At 40.3% G+C, this 18,216-nt stretch overlaps 1 protein-coding gene across 1 annotated transcript; it reads right to left on the reverse strand.

The window, feature by feature from the left end:
* Positions 1-3,407: 3,407 nt before the first annotated feature.
* Positions 3,408-11,329, reverse strand: LOC308292035 (14-3-3 protein beta/alpha-2). Its single transcript, XM_080734244.1, has 6 exons — positions 11,230-11,329; positions 7,592-7,893; positions 6,501-6,624; positions 5,481-5,644; positions 4,720-4,815; positions 3,408-4,561 (listed from the first exon to the last, which is right to left on the reverse strand). Exons 2-6 carry the CDS (start codon positions 7,883-7,885, stop codon positions 4,505-4,507), a joined length of 735 nt encoding a protein of 244 aa, XP_080590370.1. The 5' UTR covers positions 7,886-7,893; positions 11,230-11,329; the 3' UTR covers positions 3,408-4,504.
* Between the last annotated feature and the right edge of the window lie 6,887 nt (positions 11,330-18,216).

Consider the following 18,216-nt stretch of genomic DNA (forward strand, 5'->3'; position numbering starts at 1 on the left):
TTGGGACATGAAAAGTGTGCCCATGCAGAAAAAAGGTTGAGAAACACTGCATTAGAGTCCACAATCACTAGGGCAGTGGTTCTCTAACTTTTTGTATTTTCAAGGACCCGCATAACTGAAACAAATGGACCTGTAGGGAGTCTAGGGACCATTTGGTTCCATTTGTGCACTCTGAATTACAGACCTGCAAAGGTCATGTAAGTTTATAGATCTGTCTTTATGTGTTTGTGTTTCTGGTAATAAAATTATCTGCTCATCCATGGCAAAAATATAATTTTGTCCAAAATGTCCACCACAAGCCAGCATGGTGATGACCTCTGCTCTGAACTTCCAGAAATCCATGTGTTTTCACCATGACCAGTTACTGAAACCCTCTACTGAATGGTCTCTTCGTAGGAAAAAATAAACAGACCTCAGTTGCAACTGTAAGTTGGACTAATTCTTTCCATTTACACCAAACCTCCTCGGCAAAAATAGCCGTTCTACTTACTCACAGCTCATTTCTGCTCATGTTAACCCCAAAATATGGATGCTGGGGTTCAATGCTTTGGTCAGGTTAACCACATGAATATGAATAGTATAGGCACAAATAGCAGATCTTAAAAGCCACATGAGATTTGGTGTAGAGGGGGGAAAGGAGGCGATCGAGTATATAGACACCTGACTGGGGGAACCCCAATCAATGAGGTATAGAGTTTAAGAATTATCATAGCAGTGGGAAAAGTTGACCTGACTTACTTCCAAAGATTGCAGTCAAATGACTCATCAACAGAACCCAAAATGTGTTCAAACATAGCCACTAAACTACCACTGTGACATTAGCACATGAAGCTTTGGTCAAGTTCAGAACTGGAGCCAATTTTTACTTCTGATTCAACATACCTGGCAAAGAAATGCCACAAGCTAAACCTGAATGTGCCTAGGCCTATACTGTGGAATAATTGTGTTAGTATAATGTCCCATGTTTAGTAGGCCTATATTCATTATGTTAGTGATTTGCAGGTGCATGTTTATGGCTTTTAACTTTGAGTTAAGTGGATATCTTTGGTCACTTGCCCTCATTCATGATAATAATGGATTTTATTTATAATGAACTTTACATTTGTGTGCATCTCAGTGTTACTACCATAAGCATTTGATTTGCAATAGAAAGAAATCCTGACATCACTACAGAAACAACACATTTAAAACATGGGGGCAAGAATAAAGCCTACAGGTAAAATCAGGATGTCAAGGCAAGCCATGTGTCCAACATACGCAGTAGCTTTGCATAATAGGCCTATAGTCTACGTTTAATTAGTATCTGTAATGAAGTAGGCATGGGCCTTAAGTTAAGTTTGTTTCTTTATAAACATTGGTTGAGGGAGAGAGTTCTAGGGGTTCCCCAGTTAGGCCTAAATGATAGGCTCTTTAACTCGGAGAGAGTACACTCTCGAGTTGAGTTAAGTAACATTGATTTTGCAATATAAATTGGGGGCGATTAAATGAGGGTCCCTAGCCCTACATGTCAAACTGGAGGTCCCTGAAATCAACATGGTTGAAAATCACTGCTCGAGCTGTAAAAATCTTCTTATGAGAATCCCTGGCATCTTTCTAAATGGGGGTCCGGTCCGTGAGCTAATAAGTGCCAATTCGGGGTCCTCGACATAAAAAAGTTTAAAAACCACTGTTTTGAAAAACCCATCCTCAGACCACCTAAACTTCCAGCTTTGAGAAAGCCGTGAGAAAGCCATAAGCTCTCGGATACTAAGTTCGGCTCTAGTCTAAATAAAGTCCCACTTGTCTTGATAGCAAAAGAAGAAATGTATTCTTTTTTTTTATTTAAAAAAAAATCGCTGTGCAGAGTGCTCTCATGAGTATTCGTTGACCCGAGAACATAAATACGAACAAAAAACGCCAGTGGTAGAACATTTCTGATGACACTTACTTGGTTTTGTGGTTTCCACACTGTTGTGATGTTAGTACGCCAGGGTAACGGTAACGGCTGGTGTTCAATTGACTTAATTACTGCCATCAAAAACACCTGCTGTGACCGTGTTGTTGTCCGAATCCAAAAGCATGGTGGTGGTGGTTGTCCAAAATAGCTGATCTACAAGCTCACAATGCGACGCAGATGCGACGCATTGTGAGCTTGTAGATCGGCTATTTTGTTCTGTCCTCCTGTCCAAAACGGTCTTCCATCTTCATGTCAAACAAGGTCGCCATCTGGTGGTCGCGATTAGAATTGTTTTGTCTATGAAAGCTATTTTTCTTGCAGGCTTATTTTATTATCCCTGTCAAAGGTTATGATCTACAAATTTAACCTGACATTTTCTTTTTCTTACAAACATACCAATAGTTACCAACATTTACGCATTTCAACAAACCAAAAACTGACTATTTAAATTCTGCTTTGACCTTAACATTTGTAGATTAATATTTATCCTCTTCAGGCACCTTTAGAAATAAAACATCTAACCTATTGCAATAAAGATGAAGACATATTTTGCCTGTTATCTTAAACGAAACTTTATTTCACTGAATGGTCTTTGACACGTTCCTATTTCTTACATGTATAGTGAAACTAGAATGGTTTTAAGATACATACACAAATCTAGAATTACACCAACCATTGTTTTTATCTCCATATTTCATCATTGCTTTTTAGAGCTATTCTACATTTTTCACAACACGTGTGTGCACTGGGTAATAGACTGTTACAGAAGCAAATTTTTAGCCAGAAGACTTGTCAGTAAAAACAAAGCAAGTTGAGATACCTGATATACAGACAGGCTTTGTTCCACATTCACTAACTGCATTTTTCATCAAGCATAGAGATAAATTGACAAGAATTTTTTTCTTTACTTTTTTTTTTCTTCTTTTTTTTTTAACTTAAGATTACCTCAATTCATTGGAACATTGTCAAGAGTAAACAGACTGTCAGCTATATGTGGAATGGTGTCTTAACTACAGTATGTGGAATGTAGTGGTGATACAAGTATTGTGACACTGAGCTTCTTCAAAAGGTGGATGGCATGGGGGTGTGGGGGGTGGGTTCTCTAATTCGCATCTCCAATATGAATTTGATTTCAACAGCCCATTTCTCACGCTAAAAGCTCGATTCGTGCTTCGTCGCACGGAAGGCGACACGCTGAAAAATTGGCCGACCTACAGTACGTGCTCACTCGCACGAGCTCACACGTCTGCCATTTTCAGCTGGCGTCAAAAAACTGTGCCATGATGTATAAATTGGGCCGAACACGAGGAGTGACACATCATGGTTGACTTAAAGCCTCTATGTTAGCAACGGAATCGTGTCTTGCCTAACTCATACTTAAAAGTTCATTAGAAAAGAAACAACTAAACAAAAAATAGATGCCACCTAATAAAAACAAAAGAGGCTGCAAGAGAAAGCCAGGCACAAAAACTTTGGAGAAAACAACCGCTTTAAGAGGAATATTTTGCAAGCAGGATTGATACAGTGTGATAAGACAGTTTTTTTTTCTTCTTCTTTCAATTAACATCAATAAAAGGTTATTTTAGAGGTTTTAACATATAGATGATAGTCAATCTTGCAAAATACATGGAACCACATTTAAGCACATACCATTTTATCATTGTACTGAGCTCAAGCAGCACCTGAACGAGTGAATAAAACTACAGACAACTCCACACTTAGTTGACAAAAAATAAAGAAAATTAAATTAGCACTGCGTTTTAAAAGCCTAATATAGTGGAATGTCTTATGGAGGAAATCTACCATGAGATTCTAAGGGGGTCCCTTAATCAAAACTTTTAAGATGGGTGAATTTTTTTATGTGAACGTTATTAAAGAGTATTAACACCAAGATGCCAGTGTCACAATACAGCCTGCCTCCTTTCTGTATGAGCCCACAGCAGAATTGCAGTTTGTTAAATACAGGATTGTACTGTGTTCTGAATTCTAAAAAGAAACGCAATTTGGTTTTGGGAAGCAAATGGAACACTTAGCATCACAGTGTTTGGTGAAAATTAACTGCCAGTTTAATTACCAACACGATAAAACCTGTAAATACCATGACGATTCACAAAAAAAAAGAAAAATGATCGTAACAAAAAAGAAAACAAAAAAAGAGGATGAAAAATGCACAACCAACTAGTCGGGACAAAGGAATTAAGGAAGGACGATTAGATTTCACAACCCCTCCCCTCCAAATCTCATACACACACACAATCGTTCAACATTCATCCACAACTCGCTCTCTCAAAACACACAATCTAGCACACACCCACACACACAGCGCCAACAAAAAAACAGCAACATGGACTCGCTACTCAACACGTTTCCACAAAGTGTGACTGAACCTGCTAACTGAAAATTACCCTGTCGCCTCCCAGACAAACCGAGAGGGGTAAGCTAGTTGGTCAGGAGCAATTCAGGCTGCTTGTCATACAGAAGGGGGAGGGGCTGATGGAGTGGAGGGGGATGTATATAAGCTGTCTGTGTTTAAGATAAGAGTGTAGGTGGATTAACAGTGCAATTCCATTAGTTTTCCCCTTCGCCAGCCTCTGCTTCATCTCCCTGGTTTTCTGATGTCCACAGCTACAAAGAGAGAAAGATGCCATCAGTTTCCTTAGATACGTTTTCACTGTTTATCTTAATGATGTGGCTGCTCCTCGTCTTAATGAGAAGCAGCACATCTGCAGTCAGTATGAAGCATTAAAGAAAGAAAGAAAAAAGGCGCAGGCCTTAGAACTCACAGTCAGGTTGTCCCTTAGTAGTTGCATTATCAGGGTGCTGTCTTTGTAGGAATCTTCGTTCAAAGTGTCGAGTTCAGCAATGGCTTCATCAAATGCCTGGGAGATGAGAAAAAAAGTAAAAGTCTGTTTTCAGTTCACGCTCATGTGGGCAACATTTCCAGTGTGCTCGTTCGTTGAAAAGCAATATTAATGTGAACCATGACGTGATGTGCAACTAATCTGTACGACGGAACGGATTCTCTGCAACACGCATTACAAAGGCTGAACTGGCGCGCAAATCTGTTTAGCGCAAAATAAAATGAATCAAGCCAAATAGAAAAATGATTTGTTGAGTAATAGCTACTTAATGTTTCACCAAAATGACTTTTTCTATCAATCACTCGCCCCATACAACCTTGAATTCATGGAGAATTTTGTTTTTGACACCTTTATGAATGAAGGTGGAATTTCGAAATATTAAGACAATATTGTTTCCTTGAAGTAAATATGGGCCCAAGCTTAACTGCTAAAATCATTCATAAACTCCAACATAACTCTCAGCTAATCCAAATGTTGGGAGGTTATAAACCATTAAGCTTGGACCCATATTTTCTCGATTTCAAGTATTCGCTTCATTCTTGGATTCTTCACTCAGGAATGTGAAGAAAAGGGGGGGGAAAACTCAATGAATCAAGGCTTCATGGGGTGAATAATTGATAGAAAGAAGGGGGGGGGGGGGGAGAAGAGTAAGAAACCAATAGGTCTAGAAGCAGGAGTCCTACCGTCTTTGCCAGGGTACAGGCCCTCTCCGGGTTGTTGAGGATTTCATAATAGAAGACTGAGAAGTTGAGAGCGAGGCCAAGCCTGATGGGGTGCGTTGGCTGCATCTCTTTTTTGCTGATGTCAAAAGCGTCCTGGTACGCCTGCTGAGAGTTGTCCACCGTGGCTGCAGGAATACAAATGGACAGGGAGCTTTCACAATGCCCTTAACTGCCACTCTACATTCAACACACATTCCGCACACAACGGTGAGACTTTTTGCTAAATATGGAATCGTCGGGTATAAAACTACCTAGCGAAGCCAGGCAAAAGATTCCACAAAAATGCCTTCTTAATCTCATATTGTTTAGATACTTTCAAGATAAAAAAAATAAAAATAAAACGTAAAAAAAGGGGATGCACGAGCTTGCAACGCAGCACTAAGTGACGCGTTGTGAACTTACAGTATACATCTGCCATTTTGGAATAGCCAACACTATAATCTAAACTGACACGGAGGCTTTCCCGGGTTGAATGGGTTAACACACACAAAGGCTACTTATATCGAGACATGGCACTGGACAGTGTTTTAGGTAATAATCAAGTGATTACTGGTCTGATTAACTTTGCACATTTCCATTTCTTCATTTTTACTGAATTCAAATGTCTGGTTATAACGCGTTTCTTTTCAAATGAATTGTCTTGCCATACATTTAAGGATGCTTGATTGGATTCTTGTTTTGTCATGTACTCGATTGTTGTCTTTTATGTTCCGTATTCATTGGATTGGGGAGGCGTGATCATTGCAGTCTTAAAAGTTTGAATCTGTGAACCCTGGTTTACAGTGGGGATCCAAATGAAATAAAAACCGAAACATTTAAATCTGTCACACAACTAGAATGTGCTCTCTACTTTCATAAGTGTCCGCTCTCCAAAAAGGACTTGATAGATCAATTTTAATTATTATAATCGTTGTTTTCTATAAGAGAAACAAAAGTGTTTGAAATCGCACAAAATGATGCAACCATGCCCAGTTGACTTACTCTTCTTGGAGTCTCCATTGGCTACCTCAGAGAGGTATCTATAATAGTCGCCTTTCATTTTCAGGTAGAACACCTTGCTTTCAGCAGCAGTCGCGTTGGCAATGAGATGCTTGTCAAGAAGCCCCTGAAACACACACACACACAGGTTCCACAGTTGAAATCTTTATGTCAAAACAAACAATGTCTCACAACGCATGCGTTTTACAACACAGCACATGGTCGATTACTATATGACAAACAAGCAGTGTTTAACGGTAAGGCTGCAACTGTCAATTATTTTCTTAGTGATTATTCTATCAATATTGAACATTTATGTTTTTTTTTATATATAATATATATAATGTAGGATAGTTGAGTGACCACCAGAGACACTGAGTCACGGTAGCCAAAGACCACCCTGTTTATCTGGCATGCTTTTGGAGAACCTGGAGCCACGATGAAAGCCCTGGTCCTTAGGACAAGCATGCTAAAGGGAGGCACTTTTTAAAATGCTTTATATATCAAAGACTCAATTAGCCCCTTTGTTTTATAGTTCTGAGTTCGGCACACAATGGTATCGTGCAAAATTAGTGAAAATAGAAATTGGCTATTATAAATATATTTTAGACTAAAATAACAAGTCCGCAATAGAACTGATCCATAATAGATTTTATTAAATCACATTTTTTATTATTATCATAAGATCAACTACAGATCAATCTCAGAACATTTTGTCAAAGTTAATATTCTTGAAACATTCATTTATTTATTTAAACTTTCATATATTCTAAATACATTGCACATTCAGTGAATTGTTCCAAATTGATTTTCTTTACAGCATACAGCAGCAGCTCATGAAAATCACAAGTCCATATTTCAAAATATTACACAAGACCACTCAAGACAAGCATTTATAATAGAGAAATGTCAACCTTCTGACGTCAGAGTTGCTTGAAGTCCAGTGGGATAGGTTTGCTCAGTCAGTTATGATTTGGGGTGCTATGGCATCTGCAACGCTTTTTCTTTTTTTACACAATATTCAAATTTTCTGAGCTTGATCTGTAAATCGATTAGTCCCAATTAACCGCTGCCACCTCTCTCTCTCTACTCACCAGTACGTCGTTGCAGATGTCCTGCAGCTCGGTCTCGATCTTCTCCCGGTACTCGCGCGCCATCTGCTGCTTCTTCTCGTTGCTCTCGGTCTTCTGCTCGATGCTGGAGATGACGCGCCAGGACGAGCGGCGCGCTCCCACCACGTTCTTGTAGGCCACGGACAGCAGGTTGCGCTCCTCGTTGGACAGCTCGCCTCCCTGCTCCGTCACCGACTTCATGGCGGCGGCCATGTCGTCGTAGCGCTCCGCCTGCTCGGCGAGCTTGGCCTTCTGTACCAGGTCGTTCTTATCCATTTTCTAGACTAGGGGAAATAAAGGAGAGAAATAAAATGCCGTTTCAGAGAGAGAAGCGTGTAATACGAGGAGTCACTTAAAAAGCCATTTATTTTATTCCTGAACGCAAATCTGTGTCACTTTAGATTCTGACCACTTTAACCATTATTTTATGCTTAAACTATTGAAAAACAGCAGATATACAAGCTCACAACGCGGCAAGCTTGCAGATCTGCCATTTTTGAAAAATCACGAACATTTGTGCAAGGCTTTGAATATTATTGACCCGATTCTATAAATCTTCTATCCTTCTGAACCAGTGAAACTTTTTCATGTCAAGATAACCCCCAATGAACCCCATGTATTTGGCCACGGACCCCCCATCTCAAAATATGTTGTTCCAGGGACCACCCAGAAGCAGATATTTGAGTTACAAACGTTTGCTTTTAAGGACATTTATTCAAAGACTTGCAAAAGAAAAGAAAAAAAAAACATGATTTTTCAAAAATAGCAGATCTACAAGCTCACAGCATAGCACTCTGTGCCACACTGTGAGCTTGTATATCTGCTATTTTTCAATAGTTAAAGCATTAAATAATTCTCAGCCTAATTGGGTTAAACCCCTACTGAAATTGGCACAATGTGCACTGCTTTTTCCCATTTTTACACCAAATCTCCCTGCCAAAAATAGTCGATCTACAAGCTCGTAACGTGTCAGTTATGAGCTTGTAGATCTGCTTTGAGGCTAATGTTGCCCCCAGAATGAGGAGGATAATGGGGTTCACATGATTAAGATATGTTAAGGCTTGTGACTTAGGCATCTTAGTACTGATAACTATTAACTGCCACTGTCCCCTAGTTATCAACTATACACACACATTATGTTTTATACTCAAAAAATATTTTGGGGCAATAGCCAATAGGTGCCATGGCATGGATAAACGTGTTGGATCGTTGGCTGGGCCCCATGTAGGATTCCAGCAGCAAAGCAACTGGGCCAATGACATAACTTCAGTTCAAAGCCAATATGAGGCAGCTAGCTTGTAGAAACCTAGCTAATAATGTGTCATCGTCAGATTGTTTTTCGGGCCAACGCCTCGCCTTAGTTTCGACTGAAACCGACGCAATTAGCGAAGCGCTAAGTTGCGACTTGCAAGTGTAATCATCATGTGCTAAAATTAAACACTAAGGGTGAGGCCTCGCCTCTACTCCGTGGCTGGCGATGATAACCATCGACATTTGCTAACATTAGCCTTCCTGGGTCAGGGTTTAAGGCCCTGCTCTCATTTACAACCAATGACCAACCCCTGGTGGCTTCTTCTTCTTCTTCCTTGCTAACGGTTAGCTCGGTTAAATATGCTTCCTCCACCCAACCCCCGACATCTATCCATCCTACTAGTTTTAACTCTACTATTACTGCACTGGTATTTATTGCTGGAAAATGTTCGAAATGGTCTAAAATGAGTCAAGTGTTCACCGATCACAGTGATCCAACATGAGGAGGACGAGGCGATGTGATGATGGTAGAATCTGACATGAGTTAAAATGGGGGTTGGTTTGGTTGTCATACATTACAGTACAGCACAGCCCGCCCGTACTGGGGCGTATAATAAAGCTGCATTTATTATACACTTATTACACTACAATCTGCCCACGGGCGTCGCTAGCCGAACAACACAACCGATCAAACAACACATTAAACATTTCAGATCAGGTCTAGTTAATCGGCAAGCGACACCACCCGACCCGTCGTATCATGGCATGGGATAAGAATATAAACGAGGGGGGTTTAGCATGAAGCTAAGCTAGCTATAGCAGGCTAACTAGGCCACAACGTTGATTTTTTTTGTACTCCCCATCGTAGTAGGGTGGTAGGGGGGAAGCTAGATCTACAAGATCACAAAGCGTCGCGGATGTGGGGAAGCGCTCACTATCCCGACTATCCGCTGTTCCGACATGGTCGGCAGGTTAGTTACTTAGCGTCGGCAGGTTAGTTACTTAGCGTAAGGCAGGTTAGTTACTTAGCGTAAGGCAGGTTAGTTACTTAGCGTCGGCAGGTTAGTTACTGAGGTAAGGTTTACTGAGGTTAGGTTTAGGGTTGGGGGTAGAGTTAGGGTTATAGTTTTAGTGTCGGAATACCGGACCGTCGGAACTCTGATGCGGACCCGCGGATGTGATCTTGTAGATCTCAGATCTGCTACACCCCCCCGATCTCGTAGATCTACACATGAATGACCCCCACACCCAATATATAAATGGGAAGGAGGGGGGGGGACGGCCTTTCTATTATAACGTCAGAGACACACACACACACACACACACACACGCAGAGCAGAGGCCTGTTAGTAGGAGGAAATCGACGCTATGGATGTCATTTTGCTTTTTTTTACAGAACCAGATCAACAACATCGATATCGATAATAATCGTGTATTATTAATATGTATGAACACATCGCATGTGTAGCAAGTTTTAGCCGTTTTATTCCGTTTCACACCAGCTGTAAATAAATAAAAATAACATTTTAGGGAAACGAAAGGCTTTGGTTGAGGAGGAACAAAAAAAAGGGTGTCACGGAATCCGATTCAACAGCAGCGAGAGCAGAGCGTTTCTGGGCTCTCGAAAATAGCCGATCTACAAGCTCACAACACGTCGCGTCCGCGACGCGTTGTGAGCTTGTAGATCTGCTATTTTCACATCATGACCGTCGACCCCTTCCTTTCCTTCCTTGATCGCGCGACTCTTTTGACAAGTGTCTTGTCTGTCGCGCGACAAACCAGGCGACATTACACTACAACCAAACCCCACAGAACAATTACGTAATAATTCCTTCCAAGTCGAAACTACTTGGGGGGGAAAGGCAAGCGTCGACGTTACGAGGAAGTAGTGGAAAAACCTCGAAAAAACAGTTTTATTTCTAGGTTGAAAACCCTAGTTGGGTTTTTTACCATTATATATATATATGTTGTCATAGCGCGAGCCCGCACTCACTCCCCGCTACGCCAATAAATATGTTAAAAGAAAATATAATTGTGAAAAAAAAAAGATTAAAAAATAGAATATAACAATTTAAAAAATATATATAATTCATAATTATAATTGTAAGGAAAATGAGCAGGAAGGCAGGGTCGGTCGGTCCGCTCGCGCGAGCGACCAACTATAAATTAGCCCCGTGAGCGGCTAGCTTACTTTAGCCTAGCCGTTAGCCGCCTAGCATTTAGCCGTTAGCTTAGCATAGCCCTTTAGCTAGCTTGCCTTGCTGTTTTTTCGAGCCGTTACGAGCGTTAGTTGAAGGGAAAAGCGAGCCCCGCGCCTCCCCAGGAGGAAAGCTGGTGTCATGGAGAGCCATAATGGAACGTTAACTCACGTTTATGTTGAGGTTTTTAGCCTGCTTTTACACCGTTGGACGATCAGCCTCCCGTCCTCCGTCTCGCGCTCCCAGTATCGTTCAGGGCAGTACCACTTCCGGACGGTACACTCACACTGTACATTTCCTCCTCCTCCTCTGACACTGGTAATAGAGTACTTTTACTCGAGTACTGTACCTATCCTCCTCCTCCTCTCTGTCACTAGTAATAGAGTACTTTTACTCAAGTACTACTGTGCCTATCCTCCTCCTCTGTCACTAGTAACTAGAGTACTTCACTAATTTCATCCTTCTCTGTCACTAGTAAGGGTGCCCTCACACCAAAATACCTAGAGTGGAATCCGCCAATGCATTTCAATGAGAATGGAGTGTTTTTTGCAGAAATCCTCTACTGGCAAAAAAAAACGCTCCATTCTCATTGAAACGCATTGGCGGATTCCACTCTAGGTATTTTGGTGTGTGGGCACCCTAACTAGAGTTATTAAACATGTTGTTCATGTTGTTAAAGGTACTAGAGTACCTTTACTCAAGTACTGTGCTTATCCTCCTCTCTATCACTAGTAACTAGAGTACTTTTACTCAAGTACTGTGCTTATCCTCCTCTCTATCACTTAGTAACTAGTACTTTACTCATTTCCTTCTCCTCCTCTGTCACTAGTAACTGGAGCACTTTTACTCAAGTGCACTCACACTGTAGGCTAAAATACATTTCCTCCTCCTCCTCCTCCTCCTCTGTCCATTTCCAACGAGTATGTGCCCCTAAGCTAGATGCAGAATAGATATCCCAAGACCCAAATCTAGAGTGAACATTTTTAACTCAAATCTTTGCTTCTGGGGGTCCCTCCCTGGAACAAAATATTTTGAGATGGGGATCCGTGGCCACATACATATCATTTTTGGGGTCCTTGACATGACAAAGTTTCCCACTAATATAGCAAGGCCTACCTTTTTTCACAGAAAACTGTAGAAGACATTATAATCAAACCTTTTTATATATATATTTTTTATAATAAACCACTTTTAGCACTATTTTATACCTATAAAATTTAAAATACATCTTGCTTTATTCAGAATCATTGTAGCCTACTTAACTTTGATTTAATTAATGTGCTATGTTTTAATTAATGTGCTAATCCTGTCATATAAACTGACAATAAAACGAAGCATTTAAAAATATATATATTTGTATATATTTAACTTTTATTAACAAGTCCAGTACTGGACAAGTTTAGCTGGGGACCCACTGACTAAACCCACAATGGCCCCTGGGGGTCTCCAAACCCAAACGTTGAGAACAGTAAGAATCAACTTCATTGTCACATCACTGGTTTATAGAAGAAATTCACAGCAAGGATTCTGAATTTGGGTCCCCATCCAGAATCAATGGGGGTCTCCATGGCATGAGTAGAAGAAAAGTCATTTTGGGGGTGAACTACTCCTTTAAGTGTTTGTTACAAGATGGGTGATGATGGATGTGGAAGAGGGGGAGGAAGAGCTAAGACGCTCTGAACTCAACTTTCAAATCCCCACGCACCTGTTATGGATTTGTACATGTGATGTTTTTTTGTGTTTCAACCTTGATGTCTTGTGTACATTTTTTGGTCAGCCTTTAGTTGTTTTTAAATTGACCTGTCTTGACCTAACCCACAGGTAATTTTATTTATTACAATTCGCTACAGGAGCACGATCCAGCAGCCTCTGTTTTTCTATTCTAGCTTGTTCTTCTGTCCAGATGTGCATGCTTTGATAAAAACTGTCAGAGACCCAAGGCCTTGGTTTGGTCGGGGATTAGAATAGCATTGTTGTCAAATCCATTACTTTATTAACCCATTAAGACCTGAGGCAGATTCTACACATGTCTTACAGTATAAATCAGTAGTTAGTATAGAATTACTAAATTCTAAAAGGACACGGATGCTTTCGTGCAGTAAGGTGTTCAGTCAGTAAGAAGTATCAACAATGTCCTTCCTACGTAAAATAATGACTCAGCTTCAGTTAAAAGTAAACATTAATTGAGAATAATTCATTGTCTTGCCTTCACTGGCGGTATAGCTCAGGGGTAGAGAAACCGTTATTAGAGCACAAAGGGTTCCCGAAGGATTCCCAGGTGGAATCCGGGCTCCCCCTGAGTTAATGTCGAAGAGTCCTTGAGCAAGACGCTGAACCCCTAATTACTCCCGGTGAGTAGGTTGGTGCCTTGCATGGTTTCCTCCGCCACCGGTGTATGAATGTGTGCGTGAATGGGTGAATATAATGCACAATCTATGTAAAGCGCCTTGGATAAAAGCGCTATATAAATGCACCATTTACCATTTACTGGCCACTGCAGCAGAAGTACCTGCTTTTATTGTACAATGTGGTTATCAAAGTGGTTAAACTGATTTTGATGTTATATTAACACATTTTGCTGGGGGACCCTGTTCCGGGGGGTCCCCAGCAAAATGTGTTAATATAGACTACTGTAGCATCAAAAGGTTTAAAGTTGCACTACTGTATGTAACTTTCCTCTTCTACCCCAGAGTTGAACCCGGTGCTGACATTTTTAATAGGGGCACGGTCAGTCGGCAGTGCTGTCGCCTCACGGCTAGAAGGTCCTGGGTTCGATTCCTGCTGGGGACGCATGTTCTCCCCATGTCTCCTGTAGGTACCCTCACAAAAAACATGCAGTAATCCTGGTCTCTATACTGCCACCCCTGATGGAGGGGAAAGGAACTGGTTGGAATAACGTGTTCCTTCCACACGCTACGTCTAGCAACGGACTGACCCAGGTGAAAAGAAGCGGCTTGGACTCCTCATGCATAGAAGGAAGCATGAGGTCAGTCCGTTGCTTTTCCTAAATTGGCAGAGGAAGTGTAGTGGCCAGGATTACACTACACTGGCTGAACAAAAAGGGTGAACAAAATAGTGGAATAAAAATTTAAGTCAAAACATTGAGCTAATAGAGCATGCTTGCTTGCTCAGGGGATAAATAGAATCTTGACTATCAGGTCAAACTTCATGTCAGATCCTGTGTCTGTGTGAGACATGCATGACCTTTGACACCATCTAAATGTCTCAATAGAAGAGCAGGAAGACAAAATACAACCACCCCAATAGGTTATATTGTATTAACATACTCTACCATACAGATTGTATCAGTTATATTGTACGTATTAACAATACAATATTACATATCTACTATACAGATTGTTATTTTGTAATAACATACTCTACCTTAAAGGAGTAGTTCACCCCTAAAATGACTTCTATTGATTACTCACAACCTGGAGACTTGAGTTCAATAATATTTTTTAGTTTTTTGTCGCATTCCTACAATAAATGTACCCCCATTGATTCCGGATGGGGACCTGAATGCATTTGGGTCCCCATTCAGAATCATTCTGGATGGGGGTAAATTTACTACAGTATAATCATTTTTTTTTGTCTTAGGATTGCGACAAATACAAAAAAATATGATTGAACTCAAGTCTCCATGGTGTGACTAATCATTAGAACAATTTTCATTTTGGGGGTGAACTACTCCTTTAAAGATTGACAAAATGACATGTTATTCATTCATTCAGAGTTACATTGTGCAGCTTTAACCACTTTAACTCTATATACATAGGCTATTTGAAAATAACCAATTTACTACCTTGTAGTTCTGCGAGTGGGTGCCTGGCACAAAACATTTTCCAAATCCATGTTAATTTTGGGATCCTCGACATGAACAGGTTTGATCATCTGCGGTTACAGATGTAGACAAGACAGGAAACGGAGCAAGGACAGAGCAGGGGAAAACTATGCAACACACCGAAGCAGAATTAAATCAGGGATGTTTTGACGATAGGGTCGACTATCCAGTCATCCACCTGTGGAGCCCAGCACTGTCTGTTTTTTGGGTGAGCTTGGAGACCACACAAAGAAGACTATGGAATACCGGTATCTAACAGAAGACAAACATTTCCTGGTTGAGGAAAATATTATTAACATGGAACCTACCACACATGCGATCTGTTATTTTTGTTGAATAGAGTTGAATAGAGAGAAAATAAGGGGCCTACTATAGACCCCTGGGGAACCCCAATTAATGAAGTATAGCGTATATACCGGTACTGTTCAAATGGTTGGGATTCTATGTCAAAACAAACGTATCCACAAAAACAAAACGTCATAAAATGAAAATGAAAAATGCCTAGTATTAATTAGAAAAATAAGACTTGCACACTTAATTAAATGCCCTGAACCCAACTTTATTCCTGCACAATAAACATTCTGACAGTTCAAGTCTTCATCAGAACATTTTTGTTTTTGGAAATCGTTCTGGAGAAGACTACCCTCCCCCCCCCCCCCCCCCCCCCCCCCTTTCCATTTGTCACACTTGTGCAGAATTACTTACTACATTTCTTTTTAAACTTTAAATCTTTGTTTTAGAATTCATTATTCGAAGCCATAACACAGAAGGTTGGATTGGAAGGGAAAACATGAATGTTGGCAGGATGCACGAGGATAAAGTTTCCACACCTCAAATAAAATACAGACGGAAGATAAACCATCTTGTTTGGTAGAGAGAGAGTAAAAAAAAAGAACTTGTCCTGTTACTTCTCATGGAAAATTTAATTAATTTTGAAAATTCATAGGAAAACTGAAAAGCTACTTGTCTTTAAGAAGTAATAATTTACTTTTTATGTGTTGGTAGACCTCTAATACCCACTACTTTGGAATGGCATAGCACAGCAGTTCTCAACCTTTTAAGGTTGTGACGTTTTGACCCCCCAACATAATCATATTTGAACTGGGGTCTCCCCCACCCTGACAAGCACTTGTAAAATTGTAGGAATTGAAGCATTACATTTAGTTTTACTCTTTTCCACAGATAAATATTGTGAAAATAACAGATCTACAAGCTCTGTTCTTTCAAAAAAGTTGACTCTTTCTTATATTATTTGACAATTTGGCCAATGTTTGACCAGATTTTATAGTATACTGATTGATTTTTATTTATATATATATTTTTTTTAAGGGTCTTTAATGACACTTCACTGTCATCTGGCCATTCTGGGGACCCCACCAAAACCACGTGGGGACCCACCTGGGAGTCCTGACCCACAGGTTGAGAACCACAGGCATAGCACAACGTCTGTTTTCCTGTATTTGGGAGCACCACTAATTTGCATGTGTTCTCAAAGTAGGTGTCTATCAATTGAGGCTAGTCTTATGACTTATGAAAATCAATTTTCCGTTAAGAAAAGCCAGGATAAAACCACTAGAGCTCGGCCAATGCCAGATTTCTGGGTCAGATTTTGGAGAGTCGACCGATTACAGATGTTTTGACCAATATTCTGCAATATGTTCTAATCAATTTGGGGGGGGAAATGGTTTGATTTGATTTGACTTAAAGCTATACTGTGTAAGATGCTCAACTAGTGGTCAGTAGCCCTATAGCAAACCGCGGTCGCGTTCGCGTCTTTCGCCCGTTTTTCGTACCTTCACACCCCCGCGTCTGCCTCCACAACGCCGAGAGCTATCTTTAGAGGGGTCCCTGGTTCCTGTGCGTTCAGGCATTCCGGAGAAACGGACTACTTCACCCTGCCTGGTAGGCGAGATTACCTTTTGAGTAAAGAGACACACGGGCGACTACAAATATGGCGACCCCACTTCAAGATGCGCTGTGATTGGCCGGTAGTGTACCATGTGTGCATGATCGGCGATGTGATTGGGCAACGTATACACAACGTATACAGATGATGCAGATTACGTCATTTTGGCGCGAAATCGGTCCACGGCCAGGATCATAGAAAACATATCAAGAGAAGGCTTCAGAAGCTGAAAATAACGGAGTGGGTGTTCTAAAACTTTAGCGATTTAACAGTTAGGACAATTTTAAGATTTGTTTTATAAAAAAAGTTACATGGTACAACTTTAAAATCTATGTGAGTACATAAAAATTAAGATAAACCAAGTGTATTTAAACCACTTGCTATTTTAAATGCTATTCTAAGTGCTATTTAAAAAAGTTGCAATGTGGCACATTGTGAGCTTGTATAGATCTGCAATTTCTTTAAATGTTTTGAAAACCTTTCAGAATTTGTGCCTCGTGTCCAAATTAGGGACACCAGGTTGAATGCAGTTAAACATCATGACACGTCAGCTGCATAATTACTGATACAGACGTAATCGAAGAAATTAAATGATGACCGATACCTCGTCCAAACCCCCGGGCCCTAACAGTTATATCCCTGGCTGTATAGTCGCTCAGACGTTGAGAGTCAATTCCAGTATGTAAACAATTCCAGTGACGGAGTCACTGTGAAGTACTCACATGTTTGATCACTGCTATTTTAGTTTTTATACAAGACTTGACAGAATTGTTAAAAATTAACTGAAGTGGAAAGTAACTTCCAAGTTCCAAGTACATCTAATCAAGCACTGTACTTAAGTAAAATGTTGAGGTACTTTTACTTTACTGGAGTATTTCCAATGTTATATGCTCAAATATAGTCAAATATTACATTTTTTACAATTATTGGACAACTTGAGTTACTAGTTACTCTGTAGATTTGGATTATTATTACAAAACAAACATTAACAACTTCAGCTCTGTTTGAACTTGGCTATTTGAAAATAGCTGATGCGACGCATTGTGAGCTTGTAGACTTTTATACATTTTATAGAGGGTATGTGCATGCATGAAGTGAATGGCAAATCAAGTGGCAAATCGAGTGGCAAAGTGAGTTGCAAAGTGAGTTTAACGTCGTTTAACCTCTTTTAATGCAACCAGGTAGGACTTTTCTGTTTGGATGTATGGGATGTCAAGGCCAGAAAGTAGGGTTTTTTTTCCACTCAGTAGGCGTTCCCGCATAACTTCCGGGTATGATGATGATGCCACGCGCATACCCTCTATACATTTGAAACTTGTGGGTACTTGTCTTATTAATATGGGACTACTACTTTGTTGTAACATAGTATTTCTACGCAGTATTGATACTTTAACTTAAGAACAAAAAT

The sequence above is a fragment of the Nannobrachium achirus genome, assembly GCF_963921795.1.
Source record: "Nannobrachium achirus genome assembly, chromosome: 9".
NCBI classification, from domain to species: domain Eukaryota; kingdom Metazoa; phylum Chordata; class Actinopteri; order Myctophiformes; family Myctophidae; genus Nannobrachium; species Nannobrachium achirus.